Source organism: Camellia sinensis, chromosome 10 (genome assembly GCF_055761805.1).
Source record: "Camellia sinensis isolate YWXY chromosome 10, ASM5576180v1, whole genome shotgun sequence".
In the NCBI taxonomy this organism is placed as follows: domain Eukaryota; kingdom Viridiplantae; phylum Streptophyta; class Magnoliopsida; order Ericales; family Theaceae; genus Camellia; species Camellia sinensis.
In genome coordinates this window covers 18,411,968-18,437,322 of record NC_138970.1, presented here as the reverse complement: position 1 = coordinate 18,437,322, position 25,355 = coordinate 18,411,968, and the positions used below count along the sequence as shown (strand labels likewise).

General features: G+C 42.5%; 2 protein-coding genes and 1 long non-coding RNA gene across 3 annotated transcripts; 1 reads left to right on the top strand and 2 right to left on the bottom strand.

The window, feature by feature from the left end:
- Window positions 1-1,075: 1,075 nt before the first annotated feature.
- Window positions 1,076-3,106, bottom strand: LOC145800189 (putative disease resistance protein At4g27220). The gene has a single exon (XM_082889833.1). It carries the CDS (start codon window positions 3,104-3,106, stop codon window positions 1,076-1,078), a length of 2,031 nt encoding a protein of 676 aa, XP_082745959.1.
- Window positions 3,107-6,495: 3,389 nt separating this feature from the next.
- Window positions 6,496-8,910, bottom strand: LOC145800187 (putative disease resistance protein At1g12290). Its single transcript, XM_082889832.1, has 3 exons — window positions 8,891-8,910; window positions 7,135-7,192; window positions 6,496-6,981 (listed from the first exon to the last, which is right to left on the bottom strand). Exons 1-3 carry the CDS (start codon window positions 8,908-8,910, stop codon window positions 6,496-6,498), a joined length of 564 nt encoding a protein of 187 aa, XP_082745958.1.
- A 13,322-nt stretch (window positions 8,911-22,232) lies between these two features.
- Window positions 22,233-22,860, top strand: LOC145801571 (uncharacterized). The gene is made up of 3 exons (XR_014343184.1): window positions 22,233-22,384; window positions 22,467-22,565; window positions 22,774-22,860. It is a non-coding gene; the product is annotated as an uncharacterized LOC145801571 (long non-coding RNA).
- The last annotated feature ends 2,495 nt before the right edge of the window (window positions 22,861-25,355 follow it).

The following is a 25,355-nucleotide window of genomic DNA, read 5'->3' as shown; positions in this document are numbered from 1 at the left end:
TTTTTTGATTTTTATCTAATTTAGAAAACCAAGAACACATAATATCAGTAATATTATTTAAACTAGAACACACACTATTTATATTTGCAGATTCTTTAGTAATATGCAAACTATGATCATATTTATTATTAACATTATTTTTTGTATTTCCAAAGCATATTGTATCTTCAGGGTTAATTGCCATTATAGATTGTTGTTGGTACCTAAGACCCTCCTAGTGTAGTTATTCGGTGCCTAAAACCTCTCTTTATGATCTTAAAGACTTGATTATGGCCAATAGTCAAAAGATCTTAATGAGTATATGGGTTTTGACATACACTAAGCATATAGGTTTTACAACAACTATAAATGAAACAAATAATTATGAAGATATAAAATACAAAGGATACAAAAACTTTGAATTTTTATTTTATTTTATTTTTTATGTACAACATAAACCACACCATACACACTTATATATATGTCAAAATTTATACATAGATAGGAATACTTACATAGCTTGATCTTGCTTTCAAAAGCTCTTCACCAAGCTTTGATACCACTTAAAACAACAAAAAAGGAAATGAGTTTTTTTACTATTTTTATTATGGAATTATGATGGAGTTATGGAGTATGGAATTATGATGGAGAAGTTAGAGAAGTTGGAAGCACAAAGATAGAGAATTTACATTATCTATTCCGTTGGCTTCAAAGCCAATTTATAGACTATAAAGTCATCCTAGTCTACCTATCATTATTACATTGTAGAAACTTAACATACTAATACGCCCAAAATTTTACACCTTTCTACTAAAGGCTATAAGCCTAGACTTAGGCTTGGACAAAATTTCTACGAAAAAATAAATACAGGATCACAAAAGTCTTGACCATAATAAATAAGAATCTACCATTATTAGTAATATTCTGACACTACATTTATATACACAATTATGCTGAAACCAGAGAGACCTTCTAGTTGTCTAAGTGACATATATTCTAAACGGGGGAACTCAATCTTGTTGGTTGCGTGCCCATCTTCTCCTCTTCCTTTCCAAATAACTTCTTTAATCATAACACATTTCGATATACGAAGTTCTCAGAGTTGCACAAGTTCTCTTGCCATTGACAATGAAAAGAGATTTCTCATGCAATTACAACCATATAACTCAACGAATCTTAGATTATGGAGGGAGACAGTAGTTTGAACTGGATCCTCCACCAAGAAATGCGTCAAAGAAGGTAAGAGTCGTAGTGTTAATGTTCTTAGTTTCAAAAAGGATGCTGCTGGAAGTTGGCTATGACATATCTGTTTTAACCTACCCAAATCATCAAGTTTTAATGACTCCAATATAGGGAAAATAGCATCAATGGAATCAAGTGATAAATCCATTATATCAACAAGATACATAAGCATATCACAAGATTCAATTGATAACTCCTTTTGAACCAACTCCTGCACCACATTCCGTGAGCCCCTCCCTTTTAAACTTAGAAGTTCAGTACACTTCAATAGCTTACTAACCCCACCATGTAAAGCAATACTATTGTCGAGTTTCAATAACAAATGCTTTCGAAATGGGAACTCTCTCCACCAGGCATTATCACATAGCCGTATCTTGTATTGCGTCAGATCAGTAAAGAGTGGGCTTCTTGGCAATAGCTTTGGATCTGGTATATAAATTTCCAATATTTTCAAATCAGACAAGGACTGTAGCTCTCTCAAGCTTGCATTTCTTATTTCTTCTGTGCTCTCACCTTTGTCAGTTTCCCAATTGCTAAAGCTACCTATCATGTACAGTTCCTGTAATTGGACTAGGCCTGATATGACACCCGGTGTTATTCTTTGAAGACAATGACATCCTGTTAGATCTAACGACCTCAATTTAACAAGTTTTCCTATTTCTTCTGGTAAAACCTCAAACGAGGAACTACGAAAGCTAAGGATTTCCACATTCAATAGTTCGCCTATTAGAGTTATGTTATCTAACTTGTAACCTTGAAGACAAATCGTATGCAAGTTACTCATGAACTGCAGTGATGATGGCAGCAATGGAATGGAAATAAGCTCCAAATTTGAAACTTGCAATTCTCTCATTCCATCAAAAAAACCGTTTGGTATTCTTAGTGAATCATTCATGCATGCTAACAATAGCATCCTAAGTTGTGGACATCTTAACCCTTCTGGTAGCTCTGTGATATTCCCTGATATCAGTAAAATGGAAGTGTAATTTTCATACGTGTGCTTCTTTGGCCATCCTCTCAAATTGTCACCATGCCGTATCAGAAAAACATTCTTACCATCGGAATCAGATGCAATCGATATGCCAACATCACGCACTACATCATGCATTTTGATACAGTCATCTTTATGCTTGTCACTATCCAATAACAAATAACAGCTTTTTAGCTGATCAATCAATGCACATACACGATCTCTTGCTTCTTCCAATCCATTGATGTCTTCAAAAAGTTGTAGCCCCATTCCAAATCTAACCAAATCTTCAATCTGGATATCACAATCTTCTGGATATAAACAACATAGCAAAAACAAAGACTTGGCCTCCTCATGTTGTAAATAATTGTAACTTAGCTTTAGTGCCTGATAAACTATCGCGTTCGCTCCTAATGTCCTTTTGCCACCAGGCATTCTTAATTGTCGAAGTGTATCAGTCCAAACAGATTTTGATTTATGTCTTAGTGCCCTTCCAATAATAATGAGTGCAAGCGGCAAACCTTGGCATTCATTTACCACCTGTTCAGCTATTGGTTGCATATCAGGAGTGTCAACAACAGAATCACCAACCATCTCCTTAAAAAGATGCCATGATTCTTCCCCTGCTAAGGTTTTGACTTCAATATTCTGTTGGGATCCCATTCCTATGCATACATCCAGGCTTCGTGATGTCAACATAACTTTGCAACCCCTATTCTCACCCCAGAAAGGAATCCCAATGTCCTGAAGATGAACATCATCGAGTACAAGAAGGATTCTCTTACCATTTGCTAGTCTCTGACGCAGACGAGTTGATCTTCCAAATAAAGTCTCTTCCCCCAATCTAAGACCCAAGTTCTCTGCTATTTGACCTTGAATGTTCCTCAAGTCTGGATTCTGAGAGACTACTGACATGACAATCTCATCAAATAGATTTTCATTTTTTGCTCTAATGGCGACATCTTTCTGTTGGGATCTGGGATCCCGCCCAAGACCTTACAGAAATTATTCCATGTAGAAAAACACACCCACACTCAAGGAGACACAATATTTAACGTGGTTCGGCCTCAATGCCTACGTCCACGGGAGAGTAGCCGGTTATCACTATAATAATGGAGATATTACAGAAAGATTACAATAGAGGAGGAGCTCACATTCTCCTCACTCACACACTCACCCGTCTCCCTCGCTCACACCGAGGGAGACGGTCTCTCCGCCTCACATATCTCACTCTCTGTGGCTTGCTCTGCTCACTCACTCTCTCTCAATTAAACTCTCCCCTCAGCCTCCATTTATACACTAACAGAATAGGGAGAGCTTGGCTGTCCTTGCACATGGCCAGCTCCTTCTCCACACGTTGAAGCTTCTTTCACATGGCCAACACATGGGAAATGATCACCTTTGTGACTTTGTAGGTTGGCAAGCTTGTGCACTCACATGTGAAGGGAATCACCCCTCATATGGGATGATATCCAACAAATCACCCCCTCAACCCATGTGAGGTGATCCACTGCACACACTGCTGTTAATCTTGTCACACCCAAAATCCAACATAATCTGCATATCATCACTGAGACGCTATTGCACCCCCTGAAGCTAGAGATAATACACCAGAGATACAAGAGGAGGAGGGAATCCTACATCCTCAACTCAACTCACACCACTCTCTGATTTGGAGAGAGCCTCTGCTCCTATCTCCCACAGATCTCTTCCACGCTTCTGTCTCGGATGCCTTCACTGAGACGCTATGCTTGAACTTGCGTAACCAAGATATTTTGACACCCCCTGATTTGATGTCCTGCACCCCCTGCTCTGGATACCCTTACATTACCGTGCAACTCCTTGCATGATGAACACGGGAGCAACTAGAAAACTTCAGAGTTTGACACATCAACATCCTCAATTTTCCTTGCTCGGAGCTTATTTCTGAACAACCAGCCTTTGCTTTCTGCACTTCAGAACAACTTCCCAGCGATCTCATACACCCGTTGTCTGTGCTGCAATCCCTGATGTTCGGTTCTGTCTCACTTGTATATCCGTACTGATGTTTGACAGTTAGCCCTTCTGCCAAGACAACTTCCACCGGTCTGTACAAGTTACCACTATGCAACTCCGTGCATAGTGCTCGCACCCCCTTATTGGAGTGCATTGCAAAGCTCACTTTGCGACTCGAGATTGCATCTCTCCCTTCAATGCATCTTTTGAGAGGTTGCAAAATGTCTTTAACACGGGAGCAAAAGAAACTCTCTTCTTCACTGCATAGTCTCTACAAACTTGGTTTCTTTGCTCTGAACTTTCTTCAAGATTGGCTTCACTGGCTCAGATCTGTGCACCTTTGAACTGCCTCATTGCGTTCCCGTGCACCGTTTTTCGCCATTCCTGATGAAAGCCTTGCTCAATCATACGCTTTGGTTGCGTATGTTCTCTCTTTGTACCCTTCGACTGGCATTTGACAACACTCATCTTTGTCAAAACTTCTCCTTCCAGTCTATACAGTTTGTTGCACAATTTGCCTTGCAACATTTCTCTATCACCTCTTCATCGTCAGAGGAATTCACTGCAACTGCTGTAGTTGAGGGACCTCCACATCCCTTAGCCTTCTCTTTGGCTTGTTGCCAAATCATCTATCCGTCGATGAATGGTCTTCTCTTCTAATTGAACCAGATCCTCCGAATACCTCAACAACCAGGAAAGTTCCCAGGAAAGACTAGTGGGGTCACAACCGGTCCCACTTAAGAACCAGTCTCCTTAGACAGTGTCTTTTTTACAGAACTTTCCTAGACCTTTGAGATAATCATGTCTGCAATCCTCTGATCGCCCCTGACCAATCCTGATCTCCCTCGATCTGCCATTTGATCAAGCTTGATCTCCTCTGGTCTTCAATGATCTATCTCAATCTGTATCTGGTTGTCCAATCTGGTCAGAATCTTGCCCATTCTAACCTCTTCAGTGAATCCGCAGCGTTCCACAATATCCAGCAACCTTTCTTCGACTATTGAAGATGACAAACTCCCATGTTTTGACAATCTTTTAAAAACCGTTCAGAATTTCACTATTCTGACCTCGCGGTTGCGTCCGGAGCGGTCCGTTTAGCTAGGACCAACCTTCGCTGCACTTCCAGGGACCTCACTGAAAAAATCTCCCCAAAAGTTGGGCCACACCACAATTTTCTGAAAATTCTGGGCCAAATTGCAATTTTCAGAAGTTCAAGGAATATTCCGTGTACCAACAGAATATTCCGTCCACTGCACCTAATGTCGTTCGTCTCTTTAATCTGCCTTCTTTTTACAGAAACTCCGTCTCCAGAATCTGACCGTACGGATGTGTCCGGAATACTCCAAATAGTTGAAAACCACTATTGGATCACCAAAAACGGACTCCAAATGGCTTCGATCTAGCCAAAACATTTTGTACGCCTTAGATCTGCGGTTGCACCATACCCGCAGCACACTGGATCATTCCTCTGGATGCTGACGTGGCAGCTGACGTGGTACGCGCGTGCCTTACACGCGCCTTCCCCCACTTACCTTCTTCCTTCCGCCGCGCGTGGGGCGCGTGGGTGAGACTGGGCCGACGCGCCGACTGCCTTCACGGCGCGTGAGGGCGCGTGCAGAGACTGGGCCTCACGCGCCTTCTTCAGGTGGCGCGTAAGGGCGCGTGGGAACTCCTCTAGGTGTCTGCTTTATATGGTTGGACTCCTCTTCTCGAGCCCTTGCTCCTGGTATGCTCAAAACCTGATTTCGAGTAACTTGATTTCTGGGCAGTTTCAAACAACACGCTGTTTTTGTTCCGAAACGCCACCAACAAGGCTCTGATACCACTTGTTGGGATCTGGGATCCCGCCCAAGACTTTATAGAAATTATTCCATGCAGAAAAACACTCCCACACTCAAGGAGACACAATATTTAACGTGGTTCGGCCTCAATGCCTACGTCCACGGAAGAGTAGCCGGTTATCACTATAACAATGGAGATATTACAGAAAGATTACAATAGAGGAGGAGCTCACACTCTCCTCACTCACACACTCACCCGTCTCCCTCGCTCACACCGAGGGAGACGGTCTCTTCGCCTCACATATCTCACTCTCTGTGGCTTGCTCTGCTCACTCACTCTCTTTCAATTAAACTCTCCCCTCAGCCTCCATTTATACACTAACAGAATAGGGAGAGCTTGGCTGTCCTTGCACATGGCCAGCTTCTTCTCCACATGTTGAAGCTTCTTTCACATGGCCAACACATGGGAAATGATCACCTTTGTGACTTTGTAGGTTGGCAAGCTTGTGCACTCACATGTGAAGGGAATCACCCCTCACATGGGATGATATACAACACTTTCACCATTGTTGTCTTGCCAATACCGCCCATTCCACATATTCCAATGATGTTGATCTCATCATCTCTGAGTGTTTCCATCACCTCTTTCATAGAGGACGTTCGTGAATTGAACTCAAAACTGCCCGTGGGTACTATAGACACTATCCCCACGAGAGGTGCAGGGTGTGATACTCCGTGAAAAGTACTCGTAGATAGAAGCTCTTCCACAACAACTTGAATCCCTTGTGCTTTCTTCCACAGCAACAACTGTCCATTCCAATCCCATGACCGTCCCAAAAAACCATTTTTAAATTCCTCTTTCTCATCGATAAATCTCTCTTTTTCTGCAATAACCTCAGGCACATGATTTATCCACGTCTTAGCAGCACTGTTAATAATTTCCCCATTTTTCTCGGCTTCATCCACTTGTAGTTGCAAATCATCTCTCACAGTTACGAATGTCTCCACTTTGATCTTTCATATGTTCAATGATCCTCTCCAGGCTTATCATAAAACTCCCCCAAGGAACCATTGCTTCTATAATTCTCAAAAAAATCTCATGGGCTCTGTACTCAGCCATTTCACACAAAGTTTTTTCTTTCCTTTCCTTTTTCTTTTTCAGATCACAGAAGCAACAAAAGATGATGGGCTAACGATGAGCAAGCTGACAACAAATCTAACTTTCCTAAAATTTTGACCCAAAAAAAAAAAAAAAACAATGAGCAAGCATAGCAAATCGGAGGGGAAAAAAAATATTTATGTAAAGAAAAAAACAGACAAAAACGAGACAGCAACAAACAAAGCAGATAATTGTACCGAATACCAAACGGAATGGTAGTGTAAAAGCCAGCAGCAACTTTTTTGGGGTGGATATCCAGCAGCAGCAACTTAAAGCCTTCTTTTCACAGAGGAAGCCTATGGCCGATCAAAAAACACAGGAGGCTTATAGACTGCCCAAGTCAGAAGCCCACTAAAAGAATACAAATTTATCATAAAAAATCGATTAAAGTATGTAAGAGAGAAAGAGATTATAGCCTATCAAAAAACACACCAGACGTGTAGACTGCCAAAGGCTTCGTTTAAGCTGTGTGTTAACTTTTTAATTTTAGTTTTTTTAATTTGGAATTAAAATAATTTTATTTGGAATAAATTTTTTTAATTTTTATAAAAGAAAAAATAAAATAATTATAACTTAAATATGATAATTTTTAATCTAAAATGAAAAAGATTATTTTATTATTTTTGTGACTATTTTAACTCTAACCTATACCAAACAACTACAAAGTCAAAAGGTCGAGTAATTGTCCGAGGGGATTATAGAAATTTCATGCCCGTGGATCCATTCAAACATTCTTCTCTCAGATTTTATTCATATTTTTTTTTAGACTTCAATTCAGATTTATGTTAATAATTTAAATATTTATCTCATTAGTCAAGCAATATAAATCATTCATGAAAAAAATAATTAATTTCATTAGAAATTTATTAAAATATGAAGAAATTAGATTTTGTTTTATAAAATAAACAATAATCATTTACAAAATAAAATATGATTTATTTTGGTGTTTAAAAAAAAAATCAACTTTTAACTTTTTATCCATTTTGAGTCACATCACATCTCATATTTTTTATCCATAAAAAGATAAAATAAATTAAAAAAAATCAAAAAATTAACTTTTTACCAATTTCTCAAAACACCACAAAAATGATTATAGAGTGGTGTTCATCCCAATATGAACGTGGTTGAACTGAAGCAGCTTTTGGTTTGGGCATGGACTGTGCCAAGCCTAGGCTAGGAAGAAAATGTCATGCCCAATTTGAACGTAACATTGGGTCTACTAAAACAATTTGAAGCCCAACTCTAAAATGATGTTACAATTCTGAGCCCGCCCAATAAACTCACCTTTTATATAAAAATAAATTCTACAAAAAAAAAAAAAAATCAACGAATTTGTAGTTTTTTTTTTTTAATATTTTGTTTTGTTGTCTTTGGTTAGAAAAAAAGAGTTTATATAAAAACAATTTATTTTTCAAGTTTGCCTAGTTTAAAACAATTTACAAAATAGTATTTTAAAATAAATTCAAAAATAATTTATTAAACCCAACCTAACCTTAAGTCCCATCAAATGAGGTCGGTTACATGAATCCTTCTTCTTCACGCAACCCTATCAAAGGTCATTTCGTTAGTCAAATTAAGTAGATCCATATATCTATTTACAACGCTAGCTAACGTTAATCTAGGCCTACCCCGTCCCCTAATACTCTCTTCTATCGTTATAGTATCACATCTCTTCACTACTGTCTCTGTTGGTTTTCGTTGAATGTGACCAAACCATCTCAATCGATTCTCTCTCGACTTATCTTCAATCAGTGCTACTCTTACCTATTCTCGAATACACTCATTTCTAATTATGTCTTGTCTAATCTTGCCACACATCCACTTTAGCATCCTCATCTCAGTCACACTCATCTTATCTACATGTTGTTTCTTGGTTGCCCAACACTCCGTCCCATACAGTATCGTTGGTCTAATAGCCGTTCTATATAACTTACATTTTAGTCTAGTGGGTATTTGTTTATCGCACAGTACCCTAGACGCACTTCTCCACTTATACCATCTCGCCTTAATTCTATGGGCCACATTCGCATCAATCTGCACCGCTGTTGTGATAATCAACCCTAAATAACAAAAATGCTCACTCTTAGGCTGTTTTTGATTCTCAATCTTCACTTTTTCTCTGCTTTTATTGTTACTGTTATTAAATTTACACTCCATGTACTCTGTCTTAGTTCTACTTATCCGGAATCCTTTAGATTCAAGAGTTTTTCTCCAAATCTCCAACTTCGTGTTAACTCCTTTTCTAGTCTCATCCACTAGCACAATATCATCTGCAAAAAGCATATACCATGGCACATCATCTTGAATATTTCTTATAAACTCATCTATAACTAAAGCAAAAAGATAAGGATTTAAGGTAGATCCTTGGTATAACCCTACAGTGATAGAAAAATCATTTGTGTCTCCAGTAGGCGATCTAATAGTGGTCACCACCTCTTCTGTAATGCCTCGAAAAAATTGGGCAAGGTATATCTATTTAAACAACAAACCCACCTGATAGACAAACACATATATATAGCTAACTGTTCCATACATCAATTTCCATTTAATCCCCAATGCCAAATACATGCTGTTCACATCTCAATGCCCCAGTTCCAATCCTAAGCATGCATTTTACAACAAGTATGAAATGAAAGCCAAACAAATAATAAGTACCCTATAGGCTTACAAATTTATCTACGTACATTCTTGGTTACACAAAATGGAGTTTCAACTCAACACAAATACAGCCCTGGGCTTACATTCAATAAATAACCATAAAACAAAAATGGAGCCTCAACTCCGAGTCCTCCCAAGTTAGTGCCTTGGTGGAGCATAGCACCTGTACTTGAAATGGTTTCCCTTACAGGGTGAATCACATCCCAGTAGAGATATACTACACAACATATGGACCATGACAAGACTAAAGAGGAGTATGCTCATGCCATGCTCATGATAAAATAATTTATCTCTCTTTTTATAAAGCATGCAATGCTGAGATGCAACAACAGATATAAAATCATTTCCATTTTACACCATATCTGTTACATGAATACAGGCTATGTGAAACTCTAGATGAGTGCCTGCAAGTAGGCCCTAATGCACTACCACTATCATTTTTACCAGTAAACTGGAAGGCTAGACTACACCCCCTACCCAGGTTCACCAAGTATTTATCTTTTCACAAACAGATACATTTCCAAATATTTCTCAAAGACAGATACATTTCCAATGAAATGAATGTAATGCAATGTCCAATGCAATAAATGAGGAATGTCGTTCAATAAGTCTCATGAATTTCTACAACAATCATAGCTATCCTTCACCGATAACCCAAAACAGATATTTCTAAACAGATATTTAAACAATTAAATTCTGAAAATTCTGATAAATACAATCTATTCCATATTTCATCAAATATGAACAACTACACTAGTTTTCATATCACAATCACCTCCGGTAACCTCTCAAGGTCCATTTCAAACCGTGTCGGTTCCAACAGATACATTAAGCAAAATAATACTGTTAATGCGCAAGAAAACATTATTTTCTTTCTAAACTCATTCTCCAAGCATTATTCAACTATGGCATCCTATTTGGATCAAAAGTCCCAAAAGTTAAACATAATTCCTTTATTTTCTTTAAAAATGCTTTTTTGGTCGCAAACTGGTAAAAATTTCAAAACCGATCGAGTCGAAGTCCGTTTTTGTTCAAATTTAAAGCATAGCTCTTTCATAACCTTACAAACATATTTCAAGTTTACACCTTTGCAATTTGGGCATCAACTCTTTATTTTTCTTAAAATTTCTCTTTTAAGCAAATAAATCACAAAATTTTCAAAAATTCTAATTAAATTATATATAACTTTAAGCTTCATATAATCAAGTAAAAGTGCACAAAGAAGTGTACGAAAAATCCCTACCTCAAGCCAAGAAGCTTTCAAATTTTTTGGCAACAAAAATTATATTTGTTCCGAGCCAAATGACGCCTTTTCCGCCCTCTACGTTTTGATTTAAAGCACTAAGGGTCAAAAATGACTTACACTAAATCAAACCCAAGAAAAACCAACTTGGAACCCCTTTTCTTTCTTTCCTCACGGCAAGAACCCAAAAGCTTGACAAATAATCTATTTAGGTTCTATTTATAGATATTTTCTAAACAAATATCTAATTAAACAAATATCTAACCATATATATATACATATATATATATATATATATATATATATATCAATTAAAATACATTTCAACATTTTTAATGACAAAAGTAAATATAATTTTTTCTTACCACAAAATATATTTCGTTTAATGGTATATGTGGGGAAGTGGTTTGGAAATACTCTTCAGATCCTGGGGGACGCTTGTGATCTTCAGCTAGTCACTTGAGAAGGAATGAACACTCCAGTCGGAGATGCCGGAATTAGCACTCCGACGGATAAGTCAGTGTATATTCTCTTGATTACTTGTATCTTAAGTTAAGCATACTAATTCTCACATACCTTTCTCTGACTGATGATCCTGTATTTATATTATTCTCTTTGGGCCCTAGGGCCAGGCCCATCCTCAATCCTTTACATGTATTTTTACTCGGCCTCTGTTGTACTGATTGAAGAGCCGATTATTTTATTCGGCTCTTCAATTGACTAGGATAAATGCCGAATAAAGATTATATCCCGGACTGGACACGTCCATTCGTCCTTATTGATCCAATGAAATTCGGCTCCCACAATTGCCCCCCAAACACCCCACTAGCATCAGTTAGTCGTAGGGGTGAGCAGCGGATATACCGATCCGCCAAAACCGACCGAACCGAACCGATCCGCCACATTTTGGACGGATGCGTGATGATGAGCGGACGGTTGCGGATTGATTTTCTCCAATCCGCCAATTTGGCGGACGGATGGCGGATTTGAGATTTTTTGGCCGCAACCGAACCGCCAAACCGCCAAATCGCGAGCACCTGTAGTAATTTATAAGACTTTGTATTTTCAATTTGTTTAAATATTATGTTTGTGTTTTCAATTGAAAAAGAGTTTAAATATTTTGTTGAAAAAAAGTTTTCAACTTGAATATATTTTTGAATTGAAAAAAATAAACATATTATTCATCTATATTTTTTAGTTTTTAAATCTAACTCTAAAAATAATAAATAAAAAATATGATATATACTGGTTGGTTTTTGTAATACTTTATAGGGATGAATCATGCTGTAATTGTAATATGTGGATGAAGCATACAGTGATCGTGATATTCTAAAGTTTCAAACTTTCTTTCTTTGGATAAGGCATACAGTGATTGTAATACTTTTTTAAGTCATTGACTGTAATACTTTTTTTTTTCTTTTTTTTTTTAAGGAAGTGCACAAGTTGAATTATGTTAAAAATTTATAAAATTTTAAACCGCCAAACCGATTCGCATCCATCCGCCAAACCGCCAATCCGCTCAATCCACATCCGCCGGATTGGCGGACGGATGCGGATTGATTATCTTCAATCCGCCAATCTGGCGGACGGATGGCGGATTGGAGGTTTCGTGGCCGCAACCGACCCGCGCCCACCCCTAGTTAGTCGGCATGTTTGGCTTTGAGCCTAGAAAGTCAAAAATTTGACAGTTAATCCTCCTCCCAATGCTTGTCAGAACGTGTACACGCTTTTTGGTCATTATAACGATTTCCCGCCCCTTCGTACACTGCCTCCATTTAATGTGATTTAAAATTGTCTCTTCGAATGTATGTTTTGAATACTCAAAAATATCTGGTTTGCCTTCTATTGCAACTCCTTCACTTCGCGGCTTCTGCAACTTCTTGTTTCTTGTTTTCTCTTTCATCTCCTGTAAGTTTTCTTCTCTTTCACTTCCGATCCCACTTCCTTGTTTGCTTTTAGTTTCCCATAATCCTTGGGCTGGCTGGGATGGCAAAACATCTGAAGGAGCTCCTTTTAGTGGATCGAATCTCCGGCTTTCGATGCCATTTTTTCATCCCCGATGACGTCCATCTGTCACTTTTGGTAGACAACACCACTAATATGGAGAGGGATGAAAAGAGCACAATCGTCTTTCCTCTCCTATCAATTGCTGAGGGCTATAACAAGCCCGCGGGGGACCTCGCTACAGCTCGGACTCAATTTGTGTCACGGTTCTAAGTCTGAACCAAAGAGTCCAAATCCGGCAAATCGTTTTGAGAAAACAGATTTTTTGAAAGAAGTGCCAAACATGGACTGCTTTGCCAGATACAGAGTCGCCACCTAAATATTTTATTTTGGAAAATTTAGTAAACCCTGACTCGTTGCCAAAGGCCACGTGTCCGTCATCACCAAAGTTGCCTCGGCTCGGAAACTTGGGTACGATTGGAGAAGGTCACTTCGTGAGCACCCCCGCTCACCCGGTCATAGACCGGCCTCTACTAACCATGATATCTATTTTTGAAAACATTGTATGTTCTTATTCCGGTTATTAGCCTAGGTTACTATGTGATGCGCACAGCATACAAGTATAGACTGGATCGCCTGAATTGGAACAAAACATTTCATGTTCGCTTTTTGAAAATGGTTTGCTACCCGCAGGTAGGCTTAAAACATTTGATGATTTATTCCAATTTAAGTAACCCAACCTTCACCCACAGGCATTCAGGTAGTTTATATCATGTAAGCAAATAGCCTCATGTTAAGCATGCTATTCATGGCAGTCACTCACACGCATGCAAGGGTGCTAAAGCATAAAGCTCACTGGGTACTCCAAGCCAAAACAGAAACTCATTAGAAATCATGCATGAATCCTAAGTATACAGAAATGCCTAATGCAACACATGCAAAAATGCAATTATAGCAGGCTCGGCTATTCTAAACATGGTATATGAAATGCTACAGCTAATCATGTATTCAATTTGGAATTGAAAGTACAATGCAGTTAGTATGATGCGCCGAGCCCGGTGCATGCAAAACAGATGAATGAATGCAAACATGCTATCACACTGTATGCTAATTGAAATATGTCCTAATCTAACCATCATAAGCGGATAAATAAAAGGGAGAAAGACGTGGGGTTGGGAGACATACAACACACACACGCACACTTATTACAGTTATGCCCTCGCGCAGAGGGTCCGAATAAATAATACAGTCCCAAATAAAAGAATATTACAGTCCAAATATTACAGTCCGAATAATATACAAATTCCTAATTAATTTAACAAATTAACTAAGAAAGCTGTAAAACTGGCGTGCAAGCCAAGGACTGCCTTGCTTCTGATGGATGATGTATATTAGGCTGCTTTGCGCGGAAATCCATGACGATGCCCCAATTAGCCTCTGTTTGCACCTTTTCTTGAAATGCGCGCCAAACTCCAAAAAGTTGCTGATTCTTCATTTGCTGCAACAGAGAGCAGGAAAGGGGCATAGCAATGTATTTTCACAGATCTATGCATGTCTCGATCCTCGTGCCACCAATCACGCATACCGAGGCATGATGGCTGAGGAGTCGAATTGCACAATTTAATATGGGATGAATGCACATGAAAACACAACGAGACCTAACTCCATCATGGATGATCCGGAGTGTCGGTGACCGGGGAATTGAGATACATTCCGTCACTCGGAGTACGAAATGCACCTCGTTTCCCGTGCCCGGGCTAACTCCTATCCTGAACATGATGCAATATGCATGACATGCGTGAAATGCGACTAAGATACAATCCTAACATACACAATGCTATGAAAATGAGATGTTTCGAAATGCGTGCACACGGGCACGCAAACCGAGAAAATGACAGACGCAATGTAAATGACATGGAAAATGCAACATGGACTTATACTAACATGAGAGAGCCTCAGCCACACTCACATAAGAGGCCGGTAGATGAAAATGAAGTGCCTCGAAATGCGTGCACACGGGCACGCAAACCGAGGCAATGGCATATGCAATGCAATATGGCAAAAATGGCATGGAAAATGCAACATGGACTTATACTAACATGAGAGAGCCTCAGCCACACTCACATAAGAGGCCGATGGATGAAAATGAGGTGCCTCGAAATAAGTGCACACGGGCACGCAAATTGAGGCAATGGCATATGCAATGCAATGGCATGGAAATGGCATATAGAATGCAACATGGACTTATACTAACATGAGAGAGCCTCAGCTACACTCACACAAGAGGCCGATGGATGAAAATGAAGTGTCTCGAAACGCGTGCACACGAGCCCGCAAACCGAGGCAATGGCATATGCAATGCAGTATGGCTAAAATGTCATATAGAATGCAACATGGACTTATACTAACATGAGAGAGCCTCAGCTACACTCACACAAGAGGCCGATGGATGAAAATGAAGTGCCTCGAAACGCGTGCACACGGGCACACAAACCGAGGCAATGGCATATGCAATGCAATATGGCTAAAATGATATGCAAACATGCTAATGGAATTTCAGCACAGAAATGTGGGGGAAAACAGCCCCGAAATAAGACGAGAGTACACCCGATGCATGGAATAGTCCTGAAACATGAATTTTGGCACCCGAAATGGCCTATAGCTATACCAAACATGCACAATATGGACATGCAATGAATAGAAAGAAGCAAGGCAGTCCCAAAATTAGCATTTTTCTAGTACAAAACATGGCCAAACAGCAAGCAAAGATAGGGAAAAATTAGCATGCGAAAATGGCCCTAAACATGAGATTGTGAGGCAACTCACAGCTGCTAACCTCAAATGGTTTAGGACCCTTCAACAACATTGAAGAGGGACCAAAAATAAGCACTTTCACAGAACTGTAAAAACCTCAAAAATAAACATAGATAAGGCTAAGTTCTTACGCAAGAAAACGGACCAAAAGGTGGCCAAAGGGGCAAGTGGTATATGAAAAGTCCAAACTAAAAAATTCCCTTCTACAACATTGAAGAGGGACCAAAAATAAGCATATTTACAGAACTGTAAAAACTCCAAAACAGTATACAAACATGCTAGAAATGCAATGCAAAATAAGGCTCAAAAGAGGCTATAACATTAGGTATGCAAAATATTCCACAAACGGCCAAAGACCCTTAATGAAACATGTATAATGGGCTAAAATAAGACTATTTTCAGAACTGTAAAATGGCCAAAAACAAAATCATGATAGGCTAACAAAACATGCAAAAATGGGGACCAAAAAAGAGATAAAACATGAAGTGGCATATGGAGGTCCCAAACCATGAAAGGACCTAAATGAAACATGAATAATGGACCAAAATAAGAACTTTTATAGCTCTATAAAATGACCAAAAACCAAAGCACAATAGGCTTCCATAGCATGCAAAAATGGGACCAAAAAGGGAGTATAAAGGCAAGTATAACATGGAGGTCCCAAACAGTGTTTATCCCTTCTTCAATGTTGAAGAGGGGCTCAAAATAAGCCTACTTACAGTTCACATCATACTTCACAACAGATTACACACGAGCTAAAAATATCATGCAAGAAAACGGTATTTAAGAAGGGTATTGAAGCAAGTGCAACATGGGGGACTCAAACAGGGTTGAGCCCTTAATCAAAAGTGAAAATGAGCTCAAAATAAGGCCACTTTCAGTTATGGACGGAGCTCAGAGAAAAAAGCATAGATGGCTTACAAAAGTTACAAGAAATGGGCCAAAGAGGGAAAATTGCAACTCACCCTTGGAGACCAATTCTTTTGTTGCTTCTTGGACCAAGTTGCAGCACCTTTAGCCTCTAAGAAACCCTCCTTGTTTCTGGAAATGGAGTGATGGTGGTGGTGCTTGGTGGTGAAGAAGGAATGAAGTGTAGAACTTGGTTGTTTTGAGGTAGAAATGAGAGAAGGAGGGAGGTTTCAATGCAAGACTTGTAAGCAATTTTTTCTAACCCCTAAATGAAGTGTTGGCCTTTGGTTATAAGGACCAAAAAGAGGGTGTAAAGGGTGGGGGAAAAGGAGGCAAGCTTTCCCCCACAAAATATCCCCCGGATATTGATATTTTCTGGAGGATAAAGCTATACAGCTGTAAAGTGAACAGTGTGAGGAATACGGCCGGCCAGGTACTTTTGTTCCAGGTGGCTGGCCGGCCACCCCCCCTAGCCGGCCGGCTAGGGGTCAAAAGGGTCAAGCTGGTTTAGTGGCCGGCCACCACATGATGGTGTCCTCCCATGTGTCCTCAACACAACCCTGTGATTAAAAGTCCAAGAAAGTGGCTCAAGGGGGTTCAATATTGGCTCGGAAGGAGGGGTTCAAAAGGGTCAGGTGGGATTACTGGCCGGCCACCAACTTTTAGGGTCCTTCCCAAGTGTGTACATCACAAATATGTGGTTCAAAGTTCAAGAAAGTGCCCCCAAGGTGTTCAACATTAGCCCGGAAGGAGGGGTTCAAAAGGGTCAGGTGGAATTACTGGCCGGCCACCAACTTTTAGGGTCCTCCCAAGTGTGTACATGACAAATATGTGGTTCAAAGTTCAAGAAAGTGCCCCCAAGGTGTTCAACATTAACCCGGAAGTGTGAAAAATGGGCGTCGGAGGGCGTCGGAGGATATATAACTGGTTGCTGCAACAATTACTGGCCTCCCATTCTTCAGTGACCTTCCCGGTGATAAAACAGAGGTACCTGCCAAAAATGAACGAAAACCGTTGCAAAACGAATGTTCGGGGGCCAAAACGCGCAGTTCGAGGTCCCGAAAATGGGCTGTTAAGCACCGAAAGTGGCATTCGGCCACGAAGTGGGTTTCTCAGACCCCAGTGTCCCTCAAAAGGGAGAAAATAAGATGTATGCCAAAAATCAGAGCAAACGGAGATGATTAGGCGGCCCCGAACCGAGGCACACGGCCAACGATCCCAAAAACCGGGAACCGAACTCCGAAATGGGCAAAATGGCCTACGGCCACCAAATGTGGCCCACGGCCACTAAGAGATGGTCTACAGGACCTCTCCCTCCCCTCAGGAAAAGAAACAAAGAAAAACGAGCCTGGTTCGCAAACCGAGGCAAAGTACAAAAGAGGGTTCAGAAGTCCGGAGGCAGGGCTCGCGGCCGTGACTCTGAAACTTCTGAACGAGCACATTATGCAACATCACCAAGCGCTCAATCAGTGACGTCTGAGTCTTAAGGTCGGTCAAAAATGGGGTGTCTACAGTTGCCCCTCTTTGACAGAACTCGGAAGTCACAAGTGACGGGAGTGAATGTCAAAGCCCAGAGACGACCCATTTTTGACAAGGCCGAAGACTTAGACAAACGTACAAAGTAAAAAGAGATGTGCTCGCATGTAGGCCCGCAGACAGGAGGGGCAAAATGCAAAGCGATATGCAAGAAGCCCAACATAACTCAATGATCATGCAAATGCAGCAAGCTGTAATGAAGCAAGTATTCGCAAATAGATGCAACAGTTTTAAGCAAGAATGCAAAGCAACAACTACATTTCATGCAGTTTAGAATGCCGAGGATTATTCAATCCCCGGCACGTCTCACACGGAGGAGATACGATACCTGCGCGATTCGTCTGGTCGCACCAGCCTCAATTGAACCGTACATACAATATCGTGCCTGCAAAAGAGAGAAATTCAACAAGCACAATATGCTAATAACGTATATTTAATGTGATTCTGAAAGTTTGACACACGCAGCGCCGGTGAGTGAACGCATCGCAATGCAAGAGTGGAACATGCGTGACAACGTATGCTCAAGCATAGAGGTATGCCAACATCAAGAAATGTGCATAAAAATGTAAGTATGCTCATGAGAATGCAAGTTATGTGCATGATAGTACAAAACGAGCATAAATCAGGGTGCCCGTTTGTCGTGAAATAACGAGCACGGAAATGCGTGTTTCGGCGAAGGCAACTCGATCACGGCCTTCGATCCGCTTCCCGGAAAGGCTACAACTCATTCAAAAAGGATACACTTTGATTTTGATGAATGATGATGAGACACATGTCAGATCCCGAAGCTGAAGTTCCGACAGAGCAATTTCGCGACCGGAAGTGTACTTTTCTTAAACTTTTTCAGGTCCCGGGAACTCCGATCTTCCTCAAAATTTGCAGGGAGCTAGGTGAGCCTGTGAGGGACATGGCCGGCCGGTTTTATGGGAAGGGGGAGGTGGCCGGCTGGTTTTACAAAAAGTAAATGGCTGGCCGGCCGGTTTTCCAAAAAGGAATTGGCTGGCCGGCTATAAAAGGTGGCCGGCCGGCCATTTGCCCAAATCTGAGGGCATTTTGGTCCTTTTGCCCCCTTTCTTTATGCTCCTTCATCCCAAGACTTCAAGCCTATAAATGCAGCCGAGATCCTCTCTTGTTTTGCCTCCTACATCCTTTTCTTCTCCAGATCTGAGTTCCATACGCGTTTTCCAACGCCCCACGCAAATTGTTTTCACAAAAATATTCAGTTTCAAGCATTTTGGGCCGCTTAAATTTTGGTTTCGGAGCTTCTTTTCTCATTTTTGCCCCTTGAGGTAAGTTTGTCTCAATATTTGGAAGATTTTCTCGGGAGTTGACTTTTGTTGACTTTTTTCATTTCCCGAGAGTTGACTTTTGTTGACTTTTTCCAATCTTGGCTCATTTTCGCTCATTTTTGCTCCTTTTGCAGATCTTCTGAAAATGGCGGGTAATTCTTCCCACGACGGAGGTCCTCCAGGTGCCGGAGACGATTTTGATCCCATGACTCTGCCCCCGAGGGTCCGGCCTTTTATTCCCGGGAGGTACGCTCCGCCAGCACACGTCCTTCCTCGTGCTGTTTTCCGTCATTTCACTGACTTTGACGAGCGGGCACCTGGGGATCTGCTTCTCCGAGAGCCAGAGCATCACCTCTCTCATGAGGCCCGAGAGGTATTTACTTCATTTTCTGCATTTTTCGTGAATTTCGCACCTTTGCCATGCTTGAGCACGCAGTTTAGCTTATGACATAGTACTCTGCTTGCATCCTGAACATGTAGTTTAAACACTCGAATTTCTGAACACTCGGCTCATTAATTAATTGCGAACGCACAGTACACATTAGTTAAGAGGTGGACGCACGGCTCAAACACTGATTTGTCGAACACACAGCCCGAATTTGAAAGTGAACACACAGCCCACACTGACTAAGAGTAGAACACGCAGCCCAAACTCTAATTTTCTTGAACACGCAGCCCAAGTTAATTTTCCTGAACACGCAGCCCAGATTAGAATAGTGAACACACAGCCCACAATGATTAGAAGTCGAACACGCAGCCCAAGCTTCAAATTTTCTGAACACGCAGCCCAGATTAGAATAGTGAACACGCAGCCCACACTGATTAGAAGTCGAACACGCAGCCCAAACTCTGATTTTCTGAACACGCAGCCCAGATTAGAATAGTGAACACACAGCCCACACTGATTTAAAGTTGAACACGCAGCCCAAACTCTGATTTTCTGAACACGCAGCCCAGATTAGAATAGTGAACACACAGCCCACACTGATTTAAAGTTGAACACGCAGCCCAAACTCTGATTTTCTGAACACGTAGCCCAGATTAGAATAGTGAACACACAGCCCACAGTGATTAGAAGTCGAACACGCAGCCCAAACTCTGATTTTCTCGAACACGCAGCCCAAGTTAATTGTCCTGAACACGCAGCCCAAGTTAATTGCACACAGCTCATTCATTTCATTAGCACACAGCTCATTCATTTCATACTGACACATGTATTCATTCTGAATGCAGGTTAGTTCTCGCAGTGTACGGGGGTATAGCTCCACTGCCGCGAGGGATTGGTACGCTGAGCTCCCAGAGGCTGTCCGGGATTTAGTTGATTTGGCCGGGTTCGGGGCCTTCTGCGTGGGATTATCGCGTTGCCCGGCCAGGAGGACACTGATAGCCGCCCTGGTGGAGAGATGGTGGGACACCACCAACTCCTTTCATTTCTCTGCTACCGGGGACATGACTATGACCCCTCTAGACTTCGCTGTGTTGACTGGCCTAGACATAGGAGGTTGGCCCATCCCCTATGACGAGGACATGGGCGAGTGGGAGGCCGCTTGGACATATCTGTTGGGGGCTCGCCCGGCTGTTGACAGGGTTTCTGGGAGAGTCCGATATACTTGGTTCTCTTCCCACTTCCGACGGGCGGAGATGGTGCCCGAGACTCTTGAGGAGACGGAGCAGTACGCCCGTGGTTTCCTTATGTTTCTCTTCGGGACTACCCTGTTCGCCGATAGAGGAAACACAGTCGGGCTATACCTGTTGAGCGCTCTGGTTGACCTATCACAGGTCAGTCGATATGACTGGGGTGGCGCCGGCCTGGCTACCCTTTACTTTTATATGAGCGCCACTTCCCGCGGGCAGGGAGATTTACTTGGCGGCTATTGGAGGGCCTGGGAGGTATTTTCTGTCCCCTTGATTTACATTTCCGCTCTTCATTACTTGTCCATTGCACATACGGTGCGCTTTGCAGCCTATATTTTGCCCTCAGCATTTTGTATTTATATTCTGCACTGCTTTTCTCAGTTATGGGTATACGTATACTTCCCGACATTAGGCCCAGTGTTGGAGGTGGCAGCCCCTCCCATGACCCCATATTCATTGGTATTCGAGGGCTCGCACCGGCCGAGACGCCGAGAGTCTCTCCTTTACTTGCGACAGTATTTTGACACTGTGCAACAGTCGGAGGTACTTCAGAACTTTCAGTTCCTTTTATTTTCATCTTTGATTTGCCCTGTATATTCCCGATTTCTGATTGGTTTATGCATTTGTCATCCGCAGATCACATGGCAGCCCTGGGCGCCCTTGGGTGATGGTCTCCGATTTCAGTATACCGGAGGATCGGGCATCTCCCAGTATAGGGTCCTGCTCGAAGGGCCGGTTGGCAAGGCATGGTTTCTGGGGGAACGCTTTCTGCGTCAAGTATGGGGGTATCTTTCTCAGGATCCTCCCGCAGTACCCCCAGTCAGTATGCGGACTGCTGACAGGCTCTCTTTCTCAGAGGTAGTCGGCGCTATGCTGGGTAGCGATGCTTTATTATATCTCGAGGAGGGGGATTACGGCACTTACCGCCATACATATTTGATGCCTCCATTGACGGGAGCTCGTACCCCGATGACGAGGCCTGCTGGTATGTCATCCTCGGGCCAGGCCCGGGCTCGGGCTGCAGACGCCCCTTCTACTAGTAGGGCTGGTACATCTAGAGGTAGGGGTAGATCGGTTCCTCCGATTTCGCCGACTTATCCTCATCCTGGATGGCCAGATATGCCGACTGAGTTGATGGCGTGGCAGTATGGGGCTATCTCTCCGACTCCGATCTCGCTAGAGCCTCCGATGCCCAGTGATCGATACGCCATTGATCCTGACTCACCGCTGGTATGCTCCACTGTTTTTCATTCATCATTCAGACGTTTAGACACTCTTTCATTCACTGATGATTATGAGCTCATATTTGCAGCCATCGCGAGGGTACGTGGAGGAGGTGGTTGGACTGGTGGCCACACTCGAGGGCATGGTCCTGCGGAGGGAGGCACAGTTGTCTATCGCGGGCATTCAGGTACCCTTCAGTTTTCTGGCATTTATCATACTTCTGACGACATGCTGATTTCTACTGCATCGATAGACTACTTGTGTAGAGCACATCTGGCACACACCCCACTTGTACACTGTATTTACATGCACCCACTTTACGTAGTCTTTGCTTGTATCTGCATCTGATGTATATATTTGGACTGATGTATTTGAATTGAACTCTTTGTTTTCAGATGCCTTCATGGTCCGGTCAGCCGCAGACTAGGCCACCTGGGCCTCCTTGGGGAGCTGGGCCATCTGGGCCATTTCACGGAGTTGGGTCATCCGGGCCTTCTCAGGGAGCTGGGCCATCCCGGCCTTTCCGAGGAGCTGGGCCATCTAGGCCTTTTCGAGGAGCTCGGGGAGGGCCTGTTCGCAGACGCAAGGCTCACGTTGTAGAGGCAGAGCCTGATGAGGAGGAGGAGGAGGAGGAGGAGGCTACCGACTGTCAGTCAGAGACATCTGCTGAGGAGGGGGGCTCCGGTCTTGGTTCGGGGAGTGGGGACGAGGCTGAGGGGGATCCTGAGGATGACAGCTCGGACCCAGACGATGATGATGGTGCAGAGGCTGTCCCGCAGAAGAGGATGAGGAGTGCTTCTCATTCCCGCTCCCGGGGGCACTGATGCTGCCGTTTCCTGCTTTATTTTTCTTTTTACTAGTAGTTTGTAGCACTTTGCACATTGTTAGGCAGTTTTATTTTCTGTAAAAACTTGTACCTTTGCTCGTTGTAAAACATGATGGAATGAAACAGCTTTTTGGCAAGGTGTTTATGTTTTAAACTTTTAGCATCGTATCGCATCATTTTATTTTTTACCAAAATGAAATTGAATGGGAATGTGCATTGTGTAGTCACCAAGTCAGGTAGTGAACCGACGCAACAAACTAAGTAACTCAACTTACTAAGATATAACAGAACCTTTAGCAAGTTTACAACTCGATAAACAAAATGCAATAACGTTGACAACGCAAATAAACAAGACTTAAACAAAGATTGCTTAAACAGAGCGCAATGACTTAAAAACGTAAAACACGTCCGCTCGACAAACAACTCGATAAGCAAAACAACAACTCGATAATCAAAACAACAACTCGATAAACAAAACTCGGCAACAACAGAGTGTACTTCGGATGATCTGGGCACCGGAACGCATCCGAAACAGAGGGAAATGAAGGCCTTTTACTCTCCCGTTGCATGGAAATGCTTGAAACTTTCCCTTGAAGGGTAAAACAGGGCTAAGGGGATACACTGCAGCATTGCCGACCATCTTTGGGAGCCGGCCGGCCAATTTTGTGGAGAGAGGAAGCCGGCCGGCCAATTTGGTAAAAAGTAAATGGCTGGCCAGCCAGAAAAGGTGGCCGGCCGGCCATTTATTCCTGCAGCCACCTGGTTTTTGACACGTGTCCCTGTGAATAGTGTTTTTCCCTCTATAAAAGTCTCAACTTCGGGAACATTCATTTCATCTTAGTTTTACACAAAGATGGAGGCATTTCTTGCAGAAAATCTCACATCTTGGATCTCTTCTCTAGATGGCTCGGAAAAGCTGAACTTCCGGGGTTTTGGTTTGAATGCACTATTCACGCTGAGCCGTACTCCGCTACAGCTCCCTTTTCTCCATGCCGCGGCAAGGTTCTGGAACCCGGTGACGCACGTTTTTAGCTTTGGCGGCCAAGAGATGTGTCCCACTTTCGAAGATTTTCAGGTTTTGATGGAGTCTGAATGCTCTGAAGTGATCTTGCCCCAGCTCCGTTTTGGCCATGCTCAGGCTTTAGGGCGGATGTGTGGGCTTATGGCGCATGACGCTCGATCTCTGATCTGCAGTGGGGAACTGGACATCCTCGGCTTGATCCATCATTTTTCCGACGCCGGTGACCGCAGCAACCATCATTGGCAGGGTTTCCGGCAACACACCCTCTGTTTGTGTTTGTTGTCTCACTTTTTGCTTTCCTCGGGCTTCGGCGGAGCTAGCATTCGCCTGATTGAAGTTGCCCAAGGCTTGAGAGAAGGAAAGAGCTGTATTGCCATGACCTTGGCTGAGACGCTGATGGGCTTAGACTTTGTCTATCGCCGGGAGACGACTAGGTTCGCTGGGAGCCCACTGCTACTGCAGGTAATGTTTCCCACCCATCCTTACATATATATTTGCTCACGTCACTCGGCCCTTGGGCTCGATTTTTCTCACAAAACCCTTGTCTTACTTTTCTCTCATCGTTCATCTCTCTATTCTTTAATCTCTCATTTTCCATCCCTCCCCTAGGTATGGTTAATGGACAAGTTGCAGGTTGTGGACTCTTGCCCAGCCTACTCGGCTCGAGGCTACTTCTTTCGGCAGCGCCTAGTCAATGCTCTTGACGAAAGGTGGTGGTTCGATTGGATGTGCAATTTGTCCGCAGACCACATCGCTTGGCATTGTCCTTGGCTCAACCTCCCGACGATGAGCTATAGTATGTCCCGGCTGATTGGGATCCAATTGATTGGTCTAACCCACTGCGTATTCTATTTTTCGTTCCGGTTCCTGCGTCAGTTTGGTCATAATCAGACCTGTCCACCGGAGGGGATTGAGTACCCAGCCGCTTTCCCGGTTCGGGGTGCACAGCTTGCACGATATGCCACAACGTGGAGGACTAGAGAGCTCCTGGCTCCCGCTCCCACTTTCAGTTGCACTTTGTCCGATGAGTGCTTGGATTGGCTCAATGAGGAGGCACAAGTTGGGCCTAGCTTAGCATCAGATGCTTCGTCCAGCTCTGGGAGGGGACGCAGAGATACTTGATTTCAACT